The sequence below is a fragment of the Abramis brama genome (genome assembly GCF_963993115.1).
Source record: "Abramis brama genome assembly, chromosome: 8".
Classification (NCBI taxonomy): domain Eukaryota; kingdom Metazoa; phylum Chordata; class Actinopteri; order Cypriniformes; family Leuciscidae; genus Abramis; species Abramis brama.
In genome coordinates this window covers 29,360,691-29,376,669 of record NC_139970.1, presented here as the reverse complement: position 1 = coordinate 29,376,669, position 15,979 = coordinate 29,360,691, and the positions used below count along the sequence as shown (strand labels likewise).

The following is a 15,979-nucleotide window of genomic DNA, read 5'->3' as shown; positions in this document are numbered from 1 at the left end:
TTCGTCCAATTTGACTGTCGCTGATGTAATATATTTAATAAACTTGACAGGTGATTTTTGCATTGAGATTGTACAATTGAATGCAGGGACCTCAAAACATAATTTCACATCAAAAATGAAATGGGCAGAGGGAATGAAAAAATAGAATGAATAACAGCCAATCATAGTCTAAATAATTTGCATATATGTTTTATTTTTTTGTGAATTATTATTCTGATGGTATATTATAGATCCTCATTAGTTTGTGTGCGTGTCAGAAACTTGCACCGGTGTAGCCAAATGATTTTTCACATTCATATGCTGTAATTTGCGAGTTAAATGCTTGTTCTGTTGAGCCGAGTTATGCTGAATGTAATGGAAGCCTATTCAAGCACGCTCATGTGGTTAGGTGACGTCCCCCGAGGGAACAGACATATAAAGGTTAGCTTGCATAGGAGGATCGAGCTACACTGAGGACACCTGGGCTGTGTAGATTCTGCCATGCTTACTGACCTTTGCGCGTTGAGTTTGTGTGCTTTGAATGCATTAAAGCTGATGTTTTTGGAAGACCGGATAGTAAACCATTAAGGTGAATTTTTGTTTACATCTTTATAAGTCCCTCAGCTGCTTGTTCGGCATTATGACACAATGAGGACATTGCTCTTAGCATCTGTCTTGAGTTTGTAAACTATCTGTCTTAAGTAGTTTGCCCTTTTACTCTCCTGTTTTTTTATTTTTATTATTGACTTCCAGCAATGCACATGCAAGCTGCTTCATTCAAATGTCATACTCTATAATTAAATCATTAATAAACCTGTGAACAACAGAATCCTATATTACTTATTGTCTGCAAAGGGCAGTTTCTCTAGATTTGTTTTAAATACAGAGGCAGCAGTCAGGTGAGGTACCTTATCATCAGCAAGATTACTTCAGACATTTTTCATTATAACTGTGCAGTGCAAGACTCATGCAAGGTGCACTCATTCTTAATGGTCTGTTAAGCTAAAATGTACGCATCCTCATGCTGTTCTAGACTGTCTAGCATTTTCACAAAATGATGGTCATCTGTTGTTAGTTCATAAGGCATTCATTTTACCTGATCTCTCTTGCTCATGTGACATGCACACATGCCCTTCAAAACTATAGGAATTGTTATCGAGTCATTGTATGTATTCTGTTTTATTTTAGATGCTTATATATAATCTAAATGCTTTATTATAGTGTTTCCCTTTTTTCCCCACAAAAAAAACCTTTGAGCTTGAATGCCCAGAAATCCCTGTGAGGTGAGGTACCTTAAAGGTCAGAGATATTTCTCTGTGACCTTTACATGACTGTAGATCTATGAATGAACATGAGAGGGGTTCAGAAGTCTCTGTGGATGGCCTGCTGGTTATGACCCGTGGACATGTCAGAATACTGAAGTGAAAGCGCTTCCACATGGCTGATCTTACACACAAACTGCTCTACTGTTCTATTCACCTGATAGAGCACAGCAGATTTCCCAAGATAAGGCAATCTGAGAAATGTGAGGGGAAAAATATTAATAATTGAATCTCTTAAAGGTTTAAGGCACAGTATGTAAGTTTTTCCGCTATGGTCATTTATTCAAAACAATAACAAAGGCGTAGCTTGATGACGCCAAGAATGAGCATGAGTTGTCGTTTTCACCTCCACAGCCGATGGGAAGCTATCCAACAGGACTCGGGCAGGAATCATTTTCATGGGTGATCTAATGTATTAAAGTTTTATTAACATTGATATGATGCAGGGCGGGGCCGAGAGCCTGCATGGGACATTTTATGTTGCCGTTTTATTATATTTATATGCCGCAGTCAGCCGCTGCTTAGCCTGGTCCTAACAGACTCTCGTACATTTCATTTGTACAGAGAGTCTGGCCACTCCATTGACAAGCGTTAACTTCCTTGAAGACGGGTACAGGGTACAGGGTACAGGGTACAGAGCCACTCTGGATCTGGCATAACCAATCAATAACGTTGACGTAACCCTACAACTCAAACTAGTGCATGACCTCAACGTCATCGTTCTCAGCCACTAGGGCTGAACGATTAATCGCAACAAAACCGCACGCGATCTCGCAAACACGCTAAATATGCCCCGCCGCAGAAGTACAATAATGCGCATCATTCCAGGAAACCCTTATCGCTGTAGCTGAATAAACAGAAGATTGAAACGCTTTGATTAAACATGACTTATAAATACACGGCTGCCTTATTCTGTGTAAGAAGGCACATCATCTCACAGAAGGAGGAGCTCAACTGTCTTTATGAAGTAAGTTTGGAGTAAATGCATGTTATTAAATGTCTGTTGTTGGACAAGAGGTTCATAAATGCTTCTCATGTTTTGGAAAGATGTTTGACGCGTGTTGTTTTTTCAAATGCACGTTATAAGTGACTCAAACTCACAGTGCTTTCAGATGGAGCAGCGTTTACAGAGCCGTACATCAATGACAGACTGAGCATAAAAAATAATCGCATCCTTTGCGATTTTAAAATCGTGATAAGCCATCTCGATTTAAGTGCGATTACATGGATAGTGCGATTAATCGTTCAGCCCTATCAGCCATCCCCTCTGTTCGCTGATTGGACCGGTAAAAATTTGACCGGAAAAAACCCACGAATATACCGCAAACCCAGACGGAGTACTGAAAGAAAATGAAAATTGAGCGGAAGTACGTAGGAGGGCGAAGCCAGGCTAGCCGCTGCTGTTTCTTTATTTCGTTTTGTTGTTTGTTTATTTTACAATTAAAGTTACTTTTAACGTCCGCCACCTCCTTCTCTGAACTTGAACTTTGTTAGTTACGTTTGGTCACTTAAATTCACATTTTATTTAATTCTAATGAAATAGTAGCTGGTGCTGAATTACTTCTTCTCATACAGGTCGCTTTATTTGACTAATTAAAATTGTGGGTTAACACAGGGCTGTTTTACTTGTCAAAACTACCATACTAAAAGCACATTTGAGTGTTTTTAAAGTTATGTTATAACGTTACTCTGGCTGGACTGTTAGACAGATCGTAAACTAATGAACACGAGAATACGAGCATTGTGTGATCAGGCTCTGGCGTTCTCAGCGCCTTCAAAATAAAGGTCCGCCGCGCCGTCAATATTAAAGTCACAACAATAAGCGTGGCTTACGTCACTTCAGAGTTCCTACTGGCGGTGCAAATTCAACCAGGAAAATGTTCCTAAGGGAACCATTAGTTCTCTGGGAACCACCCTGGGGTGCGTTTCCCGAAAGCATCGTTGGCCAACTATGGTCGCAAGTCCTGTCGTTACCAATAGAGTTCAATGGACATTGCGATGAACTTGCGACCATAGTTGGCCAACGATGCTTTCGGGAAACGCACCCCTGGTGGCTAGTTCCTAAAGCTAAGCTCCTAGAACTACCTGGTGCAAAAGCCCCTACATTTTAAAATATGTCAGTAGCCTACCATTGTTTTCTCTCAAGATGCAGACCAGTAATGTTTTTCTCTAAGGCATATTTATAAAAACTATTTATATATCCTAATTAAACTAAGTCCTAATCCTGGCTTTATCTAAGCCCTGTCTATGAAACCGGGCCATTGTATGGTGGAGAAAATGCTTACTACAAATAAAGCTCTTTGACTTTCTGATTATGCTTTGTCGGCCACTTGACAAACAGAGAGATTCAAATTTCTAACCATATTGACCTATATAACAATGATTTTTTTTTCTGACAATAAATGTATTCAAACAGTTGCTCACCTGTCTAATAAAACACATATTACATTAAAGAATATTTGGTGTTTCCATGGTTGAAGTAAAATCAAAGAAATCGAGTGTAACGGGGATATGATGTCATCGACAGGCAACACAATGAAATGTATTTCTGTGTATGTGAATACCTCTTCTTTGAGTCCATCCTCCATGTCCCCATTTGCTGTTACTTTTAGCAGGAAAGCTGCGTAAGAACCCCTAAGGAAATAGATATATTTAGGCATAATGTAGGCTGTACATAAAAATATCAGTTTGTCATGTGTGCATTTAAGTTGGAGTCTGAATCGGCCTTGTAAATGCTGTGATCCAGTTTAACCAGTACAAAATTGTCTATGCTGTAATTATATATTTATAGTAATAATTATACCTGTTTTTAATAGGGCTGGGTACCGAGTTCGATACTTTTTAGGTACCGACCGAATTGCCTCGATTATCGAGTATCGAAAAATTACTTGTTTTTCGGTACCAGATTTCGATACCTAAGGGGTTAACTCGTCAACGTCAGTGCTCAAACAAATACATATGAAATGCACAACGACACGCCTAAAGTCGCTCACGCACATACACGCAAACTCTACACTCACGAGACGCGCGGAACTCTCTGCGCACATACTCATATGAGACGCGCGCACGCACACAAACTGTCCACGCACATTCTCATATGAGACGCGAGCACACACACACAAACTCGCGCACATACTCAATGAGACGCGAGCACACACACTCACAATACCCTAAAGATGTGGAAAAGTCGATCAAAAGTGTGGCTACATTTCTCCAGGCTCGATGCCAACAGCGCGCGATGCAGTATTTGCTGCAAAGACGGTACCGCGACAGATATGATGAGTAAACATAAGAGCAGAAAGTTGCTCCGTCTTTGACTGGTAAATGAAGAGATACCTTGTTGATCACTCTGACAGTGTTTATATTGCAATAATGACCTACTGAGTGTACACTGCCGTTCAAAAATGTGTTGGTCAGAATTTTTTTTTCAGTAAGGATGCATTAAAGTGATCAAAAATGACCTTAAAACATGTGTAATGTTACAAAAGATTTCTGTTTCAAATAAATGCTGTTCTTTTGAATTTTTTATTCATCAAAGAATCATGAAAAAATGTATCATAGTTTCCAAAAACTGTTTTCATATTTCTGAAGGATCATGTGACACTGAAGTAATGATTTTGAAAATTCAGCTTTGACAACACAGGAATAAATGACATTTTGAAATATATTCAAATAAGATTTTAAATTGTAATACTATTCCACAATATTACAAGTTTTACTGTATTTTTGATCAAACAAATTCAGCTTTGGTGAGCATGAGCTCTTTATAAAAAAATATTTTGTACCTTATGTATATGTATAAGGAATATTTTGTTCCTTTGTGCTTTTTTTGTTCCTTTGTGCACTGACTAAGGAGCATGAGTCAAACTGAAAAAATAAAACCAACATTTTTCTGAGGTAATGTGTTATGTAATCTTGTTAAAATGGATTTCATAAAATTGGTATCGAAAAAAGTATCGTTCAGGAACCGGTATCGAAATCAAGGTATCGGTATCGGTATTGGTATCGAATTTTTTTGAACGATACCCAGCCCTAGTTTTTAAATTAATTAATTACTAACCCAACCTGATGCAAATGTTATGTCATACTGGAATTGCGCAACCTTAAGCAGATATCTTTGTGTTACAGACTCTGGTTGGACCGTAATGACCACACGCTTCCGGTTGCCTGCAGGCAGATCCTACAATGTCCGGGCGACGGAGCTGGCACGTGACAGGCAGCGCACCGAGGTGGTCTGCAACGTTCTTCTTTTGGATAACACTGTCCAGCCTTTTAAAGTCAATGTAAGTAATGTGAATAATTCAGTTTACTTATGATCAGATCATGAACTAATGATATGGTCATGTCTAACTTCGCCGTTTTTCAATCCACTTTGTATTGTTACGATGTTGGCAGTATATGTAAATTAACAATGTTTACTCGTTCTCCGTGTTGCCTGAACCGAGAAATTGTTGATTGTTGGCGTGACAAAATGGAAGTTTCTTTAAAAATGTTTCCCCTCCGTTTGGCTTAAAACAGTGTATTCGTAGTCAGTCATCCAGTTTGAAATGTTGACTACAAATATGGAGGTTTTTTAGATTGTTCGTTGTGGCGTTCTTTACGTATTTGCGGTTCTTTGCAGCCTTTAGCCACTGCCTACAATACGTTGGATCCTTCACTAGAGACCGAAAGTAAATCTCTCCCGCTAAATGTTTATTCTTGAAAGCTTGCACCCGGGAATAATATGACTAAACACCATTATGACTAAAAGTTTGCCAGGAAGTATTTCCTACTAAAGCAAGGCAATATTTGACTCTAGTAAGCCAATCCCAAGAAGCCTGGTGGGAGTGGCCATGGACGGCAACGTGCCCAGTGCATTATGGGTGTTTTCCTACCTATTTGGCAAAAGGGAATTCAACAGCATTTTTTCTGTTTTCCCAGAAAATTTTCATTTTCTAAAGAAAATGTGAAAATGCTTGAAATGTGAAAATGCACATTTTCTAAAGCAAATGTGAGTGGTGTTGCTATGTGGTTGCTGGGGTGAATGTGATTTCAACAAGTAGAATATGTTCCTGGATCAACATCCTTGTTGATCTTGGAATAACATTCCAATCATCCAATTAGATCTCAGAATTAGGTATACAGTGGGGTTAGGTTTAGGGGAAGGGATATGGTTAGGACTATGTTTTTTGACAGGACTATTGTTCTAAGATCAACAAAAGATGTTGATCCAGGGACATATCAATGAACAAAATCACGGTAGGTGCTTCTGGGTAGTTGATAGATCATTTCTAGATGCTTCCTTGTAGGTTGTTCTGGATGGAGTCCATGCACGTCCAAGTATCTATGATATTGTGGTCTTTATGGCTTGTGTCCCTCTTTTAATGTTAGTCAGTTGTGGTTTCTCATCCATTTCATCATCCCTCAGATGAGTCTGGTCATTTGTAAAAGTTATAGCTTGGCTCTACAACAAGAGACACTCTCTTCAATCTGAGTCTGAGACATGATTCATGTCTGTAACATGGTGCAAGACCAGTTTCACACTGATGTTTAATACATGTATTTTTTTCTTTTTTCAAATCCCTATTCATATTTATGAGAAATAAAATTAGTGATGCTTGCTTTAGCCAACACAAATCTTGATTATATCCTTTTCAAACACTAGTAATTAGGGATTTTTATTTAGTTTTTTTTCCCCCATAACTGGGAAACTCATTAACCTTTAACATACAAGATTATGTTCAATTAGAATTACATTTAATTGTAATGGATAAGAGTCTGTGAACCATAAAAAATAACAACATTTGTTTTCTAGGGGTTTCATTTTACATGTGCAAATAGCAGAATAAACAACAGAACATGAGGATTCACACATCGCAGGATTCACACACCTGCAGCGCTTGTGTGAACGAAGAAAAACAATAAAATCATATAGGCTATGTATAAAAGCAGCCGCAGCGCTCCAAAAAAAGTTCAAGGAAAGGAGACGGAGATGGCAGAATGCGGCATCCTCTTTGTTTTCTTTATTTTACAAAAGCACAATGTTTTGTTTTTATTGTGAGTGTACACAAATAAAAGTTAACCCTTTATAGTTTCTAATGATGTCTTCTGTATGACCATTAATGGAATATTTTAAGTGACCTCATGTGCACACACACACACACACAACATATCAGTTCTAGCAATGCTAACTTGACATTGTTTGTTCATTATCAAAATAAAGTAGTTAACCAAACATAAAAAGTTACACAGCTCAATTTAAATAGCTCCATTGTACAATCTGTGCCGTTCAGCGTGACCACCGCCCCAGTGGTGCTATGCCAAGCACATTTTTTGCACATATGAAGGATGATATTTTGCGTCGATACTGGAACGCAAGTGAAGTACAAAATATTAAGTAGCTGAACTATTTTCAACATTTATAATAATAAGAAATGTTTCATGAGCACCCAATCAGCATATAGGAATGATTTCTGAAAGATCATGTGACATTGAAGACTAATAATAATTAAAATTCAGCTGTGCCTCACAGGAATAAATTATTTTAAAATACATTCAATTAGAAAGTTATTTAAAATCTGTTTTTTTTTCTCAAAAACTCAGTTTTATATATCTAGCGTGTTTTTTAACCATGCAGCAAACGTTTTAAAATATCTTGAAAATTTACTTTAAAAATTACTTAAATTACTTTTTAAACTGTTTAACCCTTTAACTGCCAGTTAATGGTTAAACAAGTGAATTATCAGCATCCGTATTAGTAACATTGTTAATATCACTTACACTATACCGTTCAAATGGTTGGGCTAAGTAAAATAAAAAAAAGAAATTAGTAATTTTATTCAGCAAGGATGCATCCAATAAGTGCTGCTCTTTCGAACTTTCTATTCATCAAAGAATCCTGAAAAAAGTATTATACCATTTCTACAAAAAATATTTAGTAGCTGAACTGTTTTCAACATTTATAATAATAAGAAATGTTTCATGAGCACCCAATCAGCATATAAGAATGATTTCTGAAGGATCATGTGACACTGAAGACTAATAATAATTAAAATTCAGCTGTGCCTCACAGGAATAAATTATTTTAAAATATATTCAATTAGAAAGTATTTTTAATCAAATAAATTCAGCGTTGGTGAGCATAAGAGACTTATTTCAAAAACATAAAAAAAAAATCTTACTAACCCCAAACTTTTTAATGGTAGTGTAATAAATAATTGCCACCAAACTTCATTAATCATACAGTATATGAATGAATGATTGTATGTGAATGCCAGATCTGTAGAACATTATGCAGTGTTTAAGGTCTTATAAATAGAACTTATTATAAAGTGTTCCCTTTTTTTCCTATATGAACCCCAAATCATATGCATATTCGTTTGAAATGTGTCGTCTATGTGAATTTTTCCAGTCTGCGTCATCTATTCTACATCATGCTCATGTTCTAGCTAGAGGATAGTGTGTAATTCTGCTTATAGAAGGATGCATGCTTGACATTCCAGCAGGATGAAGAGTGGCCTTCAGGGTTCCAGAGATTCATGTAGATACTTGCACCTGCAATATAAAGCTACCACGACACACCCCTCACACGCGACAAGCAAAGGCACAAATCCTCAGCTCTTTCATTTGTTGGTCTTATTGCAAAACCCTTGTGTTTGTTCATCCTTATCCACAGTGTTGTGCAAAGTGTTGTATATAAAAGGGTCCTTACGGAGAACTGTTATGTCCTGACTTGAAATAAGGGCCTGTGCCAAAATTGAATTAAAGGTTGCTCATGTTACAAAAAGTTATTCAGGTTTTCCCCAGTGGTTTCCCGTCAGTTACACTATCCAAGGATTTCCTGTGAATCAGGAAGTATTTCCATATTCGATTTTGAGCAAGCAATAAACAGTAAACCTATAAACATCACATGACTCACTTTAAACAGCTGCTGATCTGTTAGATGAATCAAGGCGTTCTTACTTAGAAGTTGTCATGTCACTCTGTTCTTTGATTTGTAACCAACATTTCCTGGAAAGCCAGTCCTCATGTAACAGCCCCATTGATCAAATTTACACACTCGCTCTCTTGTCTGTACTTTTTTGTGCTAGACCTCTTTATGACCTAGATAGTCTGGCAGCACAACGGGTCCTTGATGAGTATAAGGCGCACATGGAACGGAAGCACAGGGTCTAATGGAAGGAGAGAAGGAGGACCAGAGGCAAATAATCAGGAGGGGGGCGAGGTGTTATTTGCAGGAAGGTTGTTATTTGTGTTACAGAAGTTGATGTTGTTGATGTTACGGAGGGGTCATCGTAAATATGTCTCATCTGTGTGTTTGTAGAGGTGCATGTTACGTCTGGAATGCAGAGAAGTAGCCGGAAGTTTGTAAATATTAGAATTGATTGCTGCCTTGTAGCGTCTCTCTTAATGTGAATGTCTAGGTTCTTATAGATTTTGTCACTTTGATCTTGATTTTCTTATCAGTGGTGTTTGCGAAGGCAAGTAACATCATATTGCACATACTGGGGTTAGGGTTTGTTCAAATCCCTGACCCTAAGCATTATCCTTTGCCGCAAGACATGGATGGTACCTCGAGTTGTGTGGATTTCATTTATTTTCAATGAGGGATGGCAACAGCGATACAATTTAAAGGAGAAGCAACACCGGGGATTAACAATAAGCATATGTTCCAATTGCCCAGTCGGACCAGTAGTTTAGATTTTTAACCATTCTTGTCAAAAAATCATAATTTTATATAAAAAATATTGATATTGATGATGATGACCAAAAATATACTCACCAAGATGGACATTTTGACAATTTTGTGTGTATTTGACCATTCAAGTGCAATAAGCCACGAAAGAGAATTGAATTTGGGATCGCATGCTGTCTGAGAGCCAGCTTTTTGAGCGCAGTATGTAAAATGTAGCAGCCCAATAGGGCCAATGATGGTTCCATCAGCTGGACCGAAACTCTCTCATTCTGGCTCTGGCCTGGATTAGCGGGCCATCCTTGTTGTTTAGTTCTGGACACATTTAACATCACAATTGGCCTTAGTGACATTAGCTTAGAAGGACATTTGTTATGACAATTGTTACTTTTTTCCTTCAAAACAGCATGCTCTAATGAATCTTGCCCAATAACCCCAGGAACGTGCATTGAGAAATCAATTTCATGCTGGCTATAATTGTGGCTTAAGTGTGTCCAAATACTTTGTGGGCCTCCTGTGCAGTGCCAATCTTCCCTTAGTATCAAAACACAGAACTCAAAGCTATTTGCTGCCTGTTCCTTTGGACTGACTGTCTTCAAAACACTCACAGGCTTCCTGAAGACCTCTGATATCTGGACAAGCTGGCGCAAGTCTGTTAGCATTTTTGTCATACCGCACTCCTCTCCTTTTCTCCTTTAAAGTCAGCATTAAATATAAATTTACAGTATTTTCTAAATGTATGTTATTGATATTATTGTGAACAATTCATCCGTGCATGTCACAATTTTTTTTAACTTTTTTTTTTTTTTTCACTTTATTAAGATTAATCAAAATGTCAAAAACTTGATCTTCTGGTAAAACTATTTCTCTCTGGTGACATATGCCAGACTTTTACAGTCATTTAGTCCGTTTGAACCCCAACATTTTCTTACAATTGACTGCAAGCTCACATTCAGCAGTTCTGCCTCCACCCAATCAACAACTGATGGAGAACCAAGTCCTTGGCCTACATTTTTTTTAATTAATTTACAAAATAAAAAACAAAACAAAATCCACACATTCATTGGAAATACCGCACTTGGATCCCATTTCCAGTTCTTACTGTTACTTTAGACTTCTGTTGAAAACTCACACTCGAATAGCCTCGAGGTCTGAGACCACAGCAAGTCTCCTCTCAGACACTTTTATTTAGTTTGTAAATCTACACAAAAGTGCTGAGGGCAGGGGAAGGAAACACAAGGTTCCAAAAATCCGGGAACTTTGTTCGTATCTACATCCTAAAAAAAAAAAAAAAAAACTTTTAGAAGAATCAAAGCCCATATAAACACTTCCTGTTTTGGTATACGTAAATTTTTCCCATGGTTTATTTTTTAAGGTATACAGAGGCTGTAAGACCTATTTGTGACCTATTTGTTACTTCACCTGCTGTGAAGCTGCTTTGAAACAATCTGTATTGTATAAAGCAGTATGTAAATATAGGTGATGTGACTTGACTATTTGTTGTTTATGTTGGCTCTCATGCTGATATAAAAGACATGTATGAATGCTCTTGAGTCACTTAATAAATATGATGATGTGACTAAAGGCATGTAACCTGTCTAAAAAACAATAACAACATATAATTTGTCTGGTGTGTTTTATGGTGTGTACAGAATGTATGATCTGTAGCTTGAAGCTTGTTTCATTTTAAATTTTTCCATGTGACGTCAATATGTAAATTCTATTTGCGCTCCATATTTCTGTATTTTCTTGCACGTTTTGCAGCTCTGCAGAGGTGTTAGATTGTCCATATTCTCTCGGCTGGCCTGTCATTCGTTCTGCTGATGTGACTGTTGCCATATTTTGTTTATTGAGCAACACAGCGTGGATGTGGTTTGAACTGTCTGTCTGTGTTTCTCAGAAGGCACGTGTTCAGAATATGCTGTCTTGGTATTATCAGGACCATTTAAATGGATAAAACGGGAAATAAAAGTGCTGCTAATGCCTCAGCTTTGCTATCAGGATGCTGTAACAGATCTGACAGCCAATAAAAATGGCTTATTACGTCTGACTGTTTCTAACCACCCAAGTGGCTTGGAATTTACTGGAAATATGGGTATACTTCCGATTTTACTTTGCTGCTGATGTCAGCCAAAAAGATGCACATGATTGTTGTGACAAATGCAAAGTTTAATGAGGCTCTGATCCCATTTTGCTTTTAGTTCGCTTCCACACTTATTATTTTATGCTCTAGGTCCCTCTAGGTCCTGTTTTCAACTATTTATGCCAAATTAAAAAATGAAGAAATCAGGATAGTAATGTTATTGTATAATAATATTTGTAGACAGTATAATTCTGAAGATGATGATTGTATTTAATACAATTAAATGGTTCAAATTCAAATATTTAATATAACATAATAAAAATTATTCTTAAATTCAAGTGTATTCTTAAAACTTGAATTTTTCCCTCTATCTCTGTGTGTGCGCATACTATATAGAAGCACGATCAAGGAGAGATCCTACTGGACGCTGTCTTCAAGCACCTGGAGCTGACCGAGAGAGACTATTTTGGGTTGTACCTGGCCGACGACTCCTCTGATAACCCGGTGAGTTCAAAGGTCAAGCTCAATGATGTGCCAGAGTCCAGCCGGTCTGGGATTCACAAGGGTTTCGCTTCACAACTGTGTGAATGGCCAGTATTCCTGACATAGTTTCACATTTAGGAATGTAGGACAGACAACGGTTCAGGTTTAAAGATCCTATTAAGCATCTTTCCCTTTCGGGTGGCCCAACTCAATATTCAGTATTAGCAGAATATTAGACTACTGATATGACTGGATTATTCATCTAATGTGAGTTTCAAAAGTGCCATTTGTTTCTTTAGGGGAAAAATGAGTGAATGTCCTCCTAAAATCTTACAGTAAATGTTAAATATATATATATATATTCCAGACTCTAAAAGAAATTACATCATTCAGATGAAAGCAAACCCATATCAGCATTCATGTTACACCTGCATCAGTCTACCAGTAGGTATCTACCAATCGGTCGATCTGTGGCTGAAAAGACTATAGTTACATTGATTCAGTTGAAACTGGATCAAAGTTTTTTTTACTCAACAAACACACTTACTTTGTCTCTTTGTGTAACTGCAGATAAGTACATCCCCACCTCCCCACAGCAGAAAACAGCCTATTGAATTATTGAGTGACATTAGGTCGTGTTGGACTGTTGCCATGTTATTAAGGTTTTTCTTCTCCTCTCTCTATCTCTCTCTTTCTTTCTCCCTATCAATAATTTATAGAGGTGGCTGGATCCAAATAAACCCATAAGGAAGCAATTAAAAAGTAAGTAATTGTATATAAAGCTATTTTAAAGGCTGTTGTTTACAACCCAATATTGATTTATTATTTCTCTCTTTTGTATCTCCACATCTTGCACATGTGTTCTTCTTTTGAATAAAATGCTAGGGGGCTCCCCACATCATCTAAACTTCCGGGTGAAATTTTTTGTGAGTGACCCCAACAAACTTCAGGAAGAATACACACGGTGAGTTTGTGGATTTCAGCTCTGATGCACATAAAATGAAGACACTGAAAAGTGTTTATTAAAGAAACATTGCTCTGTTCATTTGTGTGTCTTGAATTCTGGCTATGGCATAAGTTAAGGTCGTAAGGTAAGAAGGACATTCTAGTCCTTTTTCTAGTTCTAGTTCTAGTTCTAGTTTTTTTTTTTTTTTTGGACCAAAATCTGTCACCAAATTCAGTCAGCAATATTTTGGTCTGTTTTTCTAAAAGAGAAAGACTGAACATTTTAAATGCATGTTTAAAAATTTTGTATTTAAAATGCGGGGGAAAAAAATAAATGTAAAAATACAATTTGTTTTAAAATAAGTATGCTAAAAGTTAATTTGCACACTTTTAAATGCGTACCATGTCATGTAAAAGTCTTCAGAGCTAATAGATATAAACTAAAAATAGATTTAATGTCATGGGGTCTGTCTTTTACATTTATTCCTTTAGCATACTTGAATCATTTATGTTGTAATTCTTGTTTCTAAGGCGGCTGTAAAAAGTGCTGTAATATAGAGGTAAAAAATAGTTCAGAGAAGTATAGACTAGAACAGGGATGAGTAAAGCAAATTACACTGATTGATATCCTCACCTGAATCGGTGATTCATAGTGATTCATGGTGATATGGTAGCATTATCTCTTTGTAGTGTTTAAACAGTAGAATATGGCACTAGCAGGTCATCGTGGGTTCAATATCCAAGGACTGCACAGCATTTCCTGTAGGATGTTTGAATTAATTTTTTTATATTTTTTATATTTAAGACTTCACCTCATGAACTTTTTGTCCAGTGGTTCACATAAATGATTTGTCATGTTCTTTTCCATCTGTGTAGGTACCTGTATTTTCTACAGATTAAGCAGGACATACTCAGTGGAAGGTGAGCTGGATGTTGTGTGACTGTTTTAACTATAAATCTTTCTAAGTCCAGTTGCATGGTAGGTGCGTTCAGTAGTAGGGGCATTCAATTTTCTTGTAAATGATTGTAACTCGTACTATGTAGATTGTTCATTCAATATTCATCTTGTGATACCACTGCAGTTTGTGCTTCTGAAGTTGCATGTGCTTAATGTTCTTTTATGGTTACTTGAATATAGTAATTTGGGACCAATTTGGTTTGATATCCAACATGTTATACTGTTAATTTAATATAATATATATCCTTCCCAGACTGCCCTGTCCGCACAATACTGCCGCACTCCTGGCATCATACGCTGTTCAGTGTAAGTATGAGTTCTTCTCGTTCATTGGAATGAATGGTTGTAGGATCTAAATGACAAAGAAGCCACAAAACTAAATCAGTTTTTTAAAGCAGAACGGTATGTGACGGTCAATTACATGTGGTTTGCTTTAATTCTGGTTTGGCCTCTTTAATGTTACAACTTTAAATCCTGTTTAATGTTATGTTTGGTGTCAAACAAGTGGCGCCTGTAATTCTCTTTCTTGAGTGAGAGGAATTGATAGCAATTTAGCATAGCAGCAGAATTATAATTAAAGTTGTTTTCTGCCTATGATATGCACCACATTTCTTTTTCCACGTCAGGCAATATATCTCACCATAGATGGTATCATGCAAACTAAAATCCAGTGCTGAGCTTCCCAGCAAACCACCGAAATACAACTGCGCAAGCTCAGCATGGTACATTCCATCTGTGCACAACCTCAACGCTTAACAAGCACTAGCTTGTAAAACAGGAGTATATGCGAGCAAGAAATCTCTCTGAAGTACAGCAGGCACAAACACAGCCCAGCACATCTGAGTTAACCTAATAGTGCCCACTCGAGATGGAGCAGTGACATGGCATATCCCGAGCCCTAGGGGGTCCGCTTGCCAGATTGAGCTCAACAATAATGACTCTTGACAGATTGCTGTAGTGAGCACATTTGCTCCGGTCTCTCCGGGGCTTTTAGCGTGCAGTTTGGGCGCTATATAGGTCATAGGGGATTCTGTTGAGCCCAGTAGCCTAGGACAGCGCTATCTATTGCAACTTATTTTGTTTGCTTTAAGGTTTACTGACAAGCTGCCATAATGGCAAAATTGATGCTAAATGCTGCAGTTTATGCTGTTTTTGTCAGTCAATGGGATTGGTTTAGCGGATTTGAAAGACTTGTGTGTTTTACATGATAATACATTTGTAACAGGTGTTTAATCATGCTAAAACCTTGAATAGCTTTAAGCATTAGTGTGTTTTGTCATTGTATTCTAAAGTGAGGATGAATGTAATGATAACACAATGCTTGGCTTTTAAGTGAAGGTGAATTGGTCTCGTTCAGTCAATGTGCAGTCATGGATTGTCTCAACATGTTTGATCTGACAACATTTGGCATTTGTCAATAAAAACATGTTATCTCATCAGAATGTTTTGATTTATTCACTCTAAAACACTCTAAACATGTAATGTGAACTTAAAAATAGTATATTTTTACATATATAAAATATATAGAATATTCTTAC

At 37.2% G+C, this 15,979-nt stretch overlaps 1 protein-coding gene across 3 annotated transcripts in view; it reads left to right on the top strand.

Annotated features, from left to right (window-relative positions):
- The window catches only part of ptpn4a (protein tyrosine phosphatase non-receptor type 4a), a 48,471-nt gene that overhangs the window by 11,295 nt on the left and 21,197 nt on the right, over nucleotides 1-15,979 (top strand). For all 3 annotated transcript variants that reach the window (XR_014607400.1, XM_084121491.1, XM_084121490.1), the window contains exons 2-7: nucleotides 5,430-5,584; nucleotides 12,452-12,559; nucleotides 13,258-13,300; nucleotides 13,424-13,502; nucleotides 14,360-14,404; nucleotides 14,695-14,747. Coding sequence is in view for 2 of the 3 variants with exons in the window: in XM_084121491.1 (XP_083977617.1) it covers nucleotides 5,447-5,584; nucleotides 12,452-12,559; nucleotides 13,258-13,300; nucleotides 13,424-13,502; nucleotides 14,360-14,404; nucleotides 14,695-14,747 (466 nt within the window). In the remaining variant the exon portion in view is untranslated. The remainder of the gene's footprint in view (nucleotides 1-5,429; nucleotides 5,585-12,451; nucleotides 12,560-13,257; nucleotides 13,301-13,423; nucleotides 13,503-14,359; nucleotides 14,405-14,694; nucleotides 14,748-15,979) is intronic.